The sequence below is a fragment of the Acipenser ruthenus genome, chromosome 20, assembly GCF_902713425.1.
Source record: "Acipenser ruthenus chromosome 20, fAciRut3.2 maternal haplotype, whole genome shotgun sequence".
NCBI lineage: Eukaryota > Metazoa > Chordata > Actinopteri > Acipenseriformes > Acipenseridae > Acipenser > Acipenser ruthenus.
In genome coordinates, this window is record NC_081208.1 from 25580575 (window position 1) to 25587358 (window position 6784).

At 43.2% G+C, this 6784-nt stretch overlaps 1 protein-coding gene across 5 annotated transcripts in view; it reads left to right on the top strand.

Annotated features, from left to right (window-relative positions):
• LOC117425025 (piezo-type mechanosensitive ion channel component 1-like) overlaps positions 1-6784 on the top strand; it is a 61690-nt gene that overhangs the window by 53419 nt on the left and 1487 nt on the right. For all 5 annotated transcript variants that reach the window (XM_058993735.1, XM_058993737.1, XM_058993738.1 and 2 more), the window contains 14 exons: positions 78-336; positions 701-889; positions 1312-1624; positions 1753-1864; positions 2121-2268; positions 2486-2700; positions 2980-3138; positions 3405-3552; positions 3740-3928; positions 4335-4427; positions 4581-4753; positions 5510-5632; positions 5959-6038; positions 6337-6532. In XM_058993735.1, the coding sequence (XP_058849718.1) occupies positions 78-336; positions 701-889; positions 1312-1624; positions 1753-1864; positions 2121-2268; positions 2486-2700; positions 2980-3138; positions 3405-3552; positions 3740-3928; positions 4335-4427; positions 4581-4753; positions 5510-5632; positions 5959-6038; positions 6337-6532 (2397 nt within the window). The remainder of the gene's footprint in view (positions 1-77; positions 337-700; positions 890-1311; positions 1625-1752; positions 1865-2120; positions 2269-2485; positions 2701-2979; positions 3139-3404; positions 3553-3739; positions 3929-4334; positions 4428-4580; positions 4754-5509; positions 5633-5958; positions 6039-6336; positions 6533-6784) is intronic.

Consider the following 6784-nt stretch of genomic DNA (forward strand, 5'->3'; position numbering starts at 1 on the left):
GTCTTGCAGTTGGTATGTTAATAGCATTTTATAAAAGTGTAGCCCTTTTTGACGGTCTCCTCATTCCGGGCTTGCAGGCACTTCCTATTTGAGGAGCTGGAGGAGTCTCAGCAGTTCTACTCTTCTCAGAACCGAGCCCTCAAGCTGCTCCTCGCGCTCTACAACCTGCTGGCAGGCAACTCCGAGCTGGTGTGCTACTTCATCATTGTGCTGAACAACATGGTGACTGCCTCCGTCATCTCGCTGGTCCTGCCCATCCTCATCTTCCTGTGGGCCATGCTGTCCATCCCGCGGCCCAGCAAGAAGTTTTGGATGACTGCCATCGTCTACACCGAGGTCAGACACATTCTACTGTGCTTAGGCGTTGCTACTGGAATACTGGCAGTCTGTCTCTGCCTGTTTGAGAATGGAATGTATAGACTAGAAGGGAGGGAGGTGGTCTTCTGGGTCAAGATTATTAAGGTGCATTTGCAGAACTTTTTAGGAACGCTAACATAGTTTAGTGTTGTACCCATCATGCACAGTGCCAGACAGTGATGTTAGTCCCTCGCTTTTTTTATGCAAACTATGTCTCTCCCATCTATTTGAATACAAAAGTGAAAGTAAATCTTGAATGAATGCTTTTTTGAATCTAAGGAACTTTGATTGCGGTTCCTGCTGTCATTGTTTTTCACTGTGTGACTGTTCTCCTCTGGTGCAGGTGATGGTGATTGTGAAGTACTTGTTCCAGTTCGGTTTCTTCCCCTGGAACAGCTACTACGACACCAAGCTGAATGAGGGCAAGCCTTTCTTCCCCCCTCGCATCCTGGGCCTGGAGAAGATGGATAACTATGTCAAATATGACCTGATACAGCTGCTGGTTCTCTTCTTTCATCGGTCCCTGCTCCGGGTAAGCACTAGCTAGCACAGCCAATTCCAAATCAATATTAACCGTCAAAACCATTAGTATTTAGGGTTATCATTTTGTAGTATTTAGTGTCTATTATTACCAATATTATTGTGTTTTGTTTGTAGTGTTATTCAATGCACTTAGTGTTTATAATGTTAAAGGGTTAAGCTTCCAATGGAATCGCTCAGCTGTTGTGTGTCTTGGTTATTTCCAAAGCACAAGAAATCAGGTAGTTATAAAATTGATATAGTATGTAAAGTTTTTCAAGAAAAAGAATCGGCATCACGTATTTAGATATCGTAGTGGGAATTATTATGTAAATCATTGCTTCTGTCAACCTTTTTTCATTTTTTTGTGTACCATGTCTATATCTGAACACTCTCTTTTTCTCTCTCTCTCTCTCTCCATCTGTGTGTGTTCAGAGGTATGGTCTGTGGGATCATGATGAACAACTGGGGGAGAAGAAAAAGAAGACAACGACTGTAGAGGCGAGTGAGGAAATGGAAGGAGCCCCCTTGAATCCAGACCCCATTCAGACTGATTCAGAAGGGGCCAAACGAGGCCAGGATCTGGTTCCTCCTGAGTCAGAGGAAGCCAAACCGGGCCAGGATGAAGAAAGGAAACCTGATCAGAACCAGGAGTCACCTCCCAGCCAGGACACCCCTGTCCCTCCAGAGAAGGGAGACAAGAAAGGGAGCAGCCTACGCTTCCGCAAGAAACTGAAACAGGCCAAAGGTCAGTGAATATAGCACCAGGGGGAACCTTTGTAAAATCTCCTGTTATATCTGTCTATTGGCTTGAGATGAAGAGTGTGTTCAAAACTGACTTGTTCTCTTTTAAGGCAATTTACTTATTGCTTTTAGATATCAAAGAGAGTTCCCAGGAGAAGAAGAAAGCCAGAGAAAAACACAGAGAGCGGGCAAGCAAGAAGCTTCGAGCACTGAGCGAGAAAGTGAAGCTCCTCCTCCTCACTCTGTGAGTGATTTATACAATTACGTCATCCTGTTTCTCTCTCAGCGTTACCTTCCACAAAATCAACATGTGCTTGTGTGGCATGTGCTTGTATATAATAGTCTCAGAAGCTCCTTCCCCCAATACAAGATTGACAAATTAGAGATGATACTGATATTGGTACATACTTGTCTCCAAAGGGTGTCCCTGTATGATATTGTGTGGTGAATGAACAATCCTAATAACCATTCATATATTTCTACCCACTCTCATTTTCCAGAATCCGGAGTGTTTACACGCCAGTCCACGAGTTCTTCCACAATATTCTTCACACAGAGTATCGCGCCGCCACAGATGTCTACGCACTCATGTTCCTGACTGACGTGATCGATTTTGTCATCGTAATCTTTGGGTTCTGGGCTTTTGGAGTGAGTACCAGAACACAATACAATTAAAATATAGTGCAATTTAAAACCCTCAGAACGGGATTTACATAAACAGAAACCAGCATTAAGAAGTATGAATGATTTCAGACTTTCTGCTACACTTAGACCCAACTTGGGATGGACAGAATAGACCTTTTAGGACTTGAAGCAACATCTGACTCTGTTTTTTCTTTTTTCTTTTTTTGTGTGTTCCCTGCAGAAGCACTCAGCAGCCGCAGACATCGCCTCCACTCTGTCGGAAGACCAGGTACCTGAGGCCTTCCTGGTCATGCTACTTATCCAGTTCAGCACCATGGTCATTGACCGTGCCCTCTACCTGCGCAAGACTGTGCTTGGAAAACTCATATTCCAGGTCCTCCTGCTCTTCGGAATACACTTCTGGATGTTCTTCATACTGCCTGCAGTGACCGAGAGGTAAGAGGATGACGAGAGACAAAGGTGCTCCAGAGCCATGCTGCGCTTTGGGCTCCAAATGTCTGTTCTACATGCTGCTTATACAGAGACAAGGAGAATGAGTCTTCAACTAGCCTTGGCATATGCTTTTGTATGTTCTTCATCCTACCTGCTGTCACAGCTAATATAAAGGTTCAGCTGCGAGAAAATAAATAAATAAACAAGGAGGGGTTTTTAGGGATCTTGTATTGTATCACGTTGCTGGCTGAAGCTAATCAAGTTGATCTGCTTTGTCCTCAGGATGTTCAGTCAGAATACAGTGGCTCAGCTTTGGTACTTTGTGAAATGTATCTACTTCGCTCTGTCAGCCTATCAGATCCGCTGTGGCTACCCCACCCGCATCCTGGGGAACTTCCTCACCAAGGCGTACAACCACCTCAACCTGTTCCTTTTCCAAGGGTGAGACGTTTTTATTACATAGTATCATTACCATCTTCATCTTTATCCACTTGACAGTTAAAAGCATGAATAAAAGGGATGCATTATACTGCTCTATGGGTAATAAAGACCCCACTAACAGCTTTTTTGGAGTGAAAGGTTACATTTAGTTCCTACTACTACAGGGCTCCAAAAACATCCTGTTGAGGTGCTATGGGTACATTTCAGTTTTCCTGGCAAATACTGACCAGGCACAATCCTGCTCACCTTCTGAAATGTGGTTTCAGGTTTCGTCTAGTGCCGTTCCTGGTGGAGCTGCGGGCAGTCATGGACTGGGTCTGGACTGACACCACCCTCTCACTCTCCGACTGGATGTGTGTGGAAGACATCTACGCCAACATCTTCATCATTAAGTGCAGCCGTGAGACAGAGAAGGTACATTGCTCTTACCCTGCCTCTGAACAGCAAACCATCCACTGCCTTTCCAGAAAGTTAATCTTTATCTGCATTGCTGTACATCATCAAGACTAGCCAGCGCAACGAATCAAGAAGTCTATGCTCCTCTGTCTTTCTGACTGTGTATTATTCATACATGCGTGGTGTTTGTTTTCTTCCCATTCAGAAATACCCCCAGCCAAGGGGTCAGAAGAAGAAGAAGATTGTCAAGTACGGGATGGGTGGGCTTATCATATTCTTCCTCATCTGCATCATCTGGTTCCCGCTGCTCTTCATTTCATTGGTCAGATCTGTCGTGGGTGTGGTTAACCACCCAATTGACGTCACTGTGACTATCAAGCTGGGGGGATATGAGGTAACATCAGAAATGATTGTCCACATTTGCTTGATTTAATTGCATGGATGTATAATTTCCATCTAGCTAAAAAGGTAAAGCCTTCAGTTGGTCTTCTAGACCAAATGTTTGTGACCAGAAGTTTATTTTCATATTACAAGATATTTTACCATTGTGTGTTTTATAGTTATGGATCATAGCTAAAACGTTACTTGAGATAGCATTTTAGTGTTCTAGCTTATCTCCAATTAGGAGCAGATAACACATGTTTTGGTTCTTTAGGAATTATTACACTTTAGGATAATAATACTGAAGGACATGTACAGTTGTACCCCCCACAGTAATTCAGGTACTGGTGTATGACATCATTCACAGGAAAGCGAACTGTCAAGGGTGTCCATTGACCATTATTCTTCTCTATCCCCAGCCTCTCTTCACCATGAGTGCACAGACACAGTCAATCCAACCCTACACTCAGCAAGACTATGACAAGCTAACCCAGGAGTTTGAAACCAACCCTGTGAGTTCAGATAAACTGCATCAACTTTCTGTGAAGGGTCCGACATCGTTCTAGTACCAAAGCAGATACTGTGCAGCTCATACATGTTGAATAAATACCCCCGTGTGTCTTGCTTACGATGTCCCTAACCCCCATTCCTCCTTCCCTATCTAGGTGGCGATGCAGTTTATCACGCTATACAGCTACGAGGACATTGTGACGGCCAACATAGAGGGCAGCTCCGGGTCTGTGTGGCGCATCAGTCCTCCCAGCCGGCAGAAGATGATGGAGGAGCTTCTGAACAGCTCGGCGGACATGACGCTGCGCTTCACGTGGAATTACCAGAGGTGTGTAAAAACGCCAACTTTAAAAAAACAAACATGATTGGGTGGGAAGTTGGTCAAGTTATATAACCTTGTCCCAGGGGCTGAAATAAGGAGGGGGTTCAACAGGTGCAGTGAACCTGGGCCCAGAACACTAGTGGCCTAAAAAACCCAAAGCCAATCTGGTTTTCACAGAAGTGTTTCTGTTTAAATGGCTGTGTATATCCTAGAGATAGGATGCAGCACTTACGAATTTAAAAAAGTGATAGCTTAGTTTAGAATGTCTTTGTATGGGTTCATTATCTGTACCATCCATCCAAAACTGCATCACTATGCGGTAAGGCAGGTGCGCGTGTGCGTATGTAGAGCAGTCTGTGTGATGTTGTAGTAATAATAGCAACTGTAGTTTTGCAATTAGGATCATAGTATGTAATCATATTGCTCCATTTCAACATGGGGCCAAAGAACCTCTTTCCATGAGTTCAAAAGAGGAAAAAAACGAAAGCCGGAGAAGATCAAAGAAATAAGCTTACAAAAGATATGATGAACTGGCAGAGTAAAGTGTTCTATGTTATTTCATTTTATTATTATTTGATCATTCACAGTTAGAGCATTTTGACTTGGGTGGGTGTTATGTTGTCTGAACTGAAGTTCTTGGAATGTATCCTGAATATTTTGTACAGTAAAGAGTTCAGTTGTAGTTAAGATGAAAGCTGTGTTGGAATGTGTATTGATAATTGTAACCTTCTAGGTGTTACTGTGTTGGTATTATCTCTACAGGGACTTGGGGAGAGGAGGCACGGTTGAGCACACCTTCGACAAGCACTCTATTGACCTGAATCCCAACGACCCTGTCCGGAAAGAGCTGGCTTCTCTGCTGATGGGAAACGACACCAACGCTGTGTAAGTCATCCACAATACACCCCCTTTACCTACTGAAAATGTGAGGACTGTAGAACATTGAATTTCGAATAGTCCTCACTTCTGCAGAACAGTGTTGAGCTAGAGGTGCATTCTGAAGCATATTCCCAGCCACCTAGAACAGTGATCACAGCTTAAAATAATGACAATAATGAACATTTAATTAAGGTTTCAGTTAAACCTGAATAATTTTTTGTTTTTGTTTTTTTTATTGCTGCATGCACTGCCCTTCTGCTTCTAAGATGTTTTTTGCAAATAACCTCCATCTGCCAGTTTACAGCCTGATGACATCTTGTGTTTCTTTCCAGGCGTGTTCGTCATATGTTCCCAAATTACATCAGGGCACCAAATGGAGCTGAAGCCAAACCTGTCAAACAGCTGTATCCAGGTTAGTGATGGCATAACCGTACCTCAATCGATTTAATCTAAGCATTCCTCTTCCCTCCTTTAATTCCTTTCTAAATCAAATTTTTTTTAGGCCAAATTGGAGTAGACATTTTGGAGTAAAACAGTAAGAAACTAAATACAATGAGACAAAAAATGTTGACTAATGCATGCATCTGTTATGGGTCATGAGCAAACATATTAAGGTGAAACTAATACATTGTCAAAAAACATGTAACCTACATGGTTGGTAGTTATCATAGACATCGTGCTCACCTTTCACATCTTTCCGACTGCCCTAGATGATGAAGACAGTTACCAGGACGTGACATTAACATTAATCAAAGATCACAGTTCAGAGACCAATGGGCTGCAGGAGTGGTGGGATATCCACATTGCGGACTGTGACCGTGCCAAGGACGACTGTGACGTCCTGCCCATGGTGATCTTCAGTGACAAGGTCAGCCCTCCCAGCCTGGGCTTCCTTGCTGGATACGGGTAAGAGACACACCTTCTCTTCATCAATACATGGTCTCTCATGGGAAGGGGTGCAAGTTGATAACAATGCAAGGAGTTTAGAATTGATTGGTTAAACTCTTTGGCCTCAATAACAACACATTGGAAGGGATACCTGAAGTTCAAAATTAAATATTGCAGGATGATTCAAAAGGTGGTGTTCTAGTAAACTCGAACAGAATCTTAGATGAGTTAGCGAGAAGTGCCAAAGGGAGGTCTATATAATATAATAGT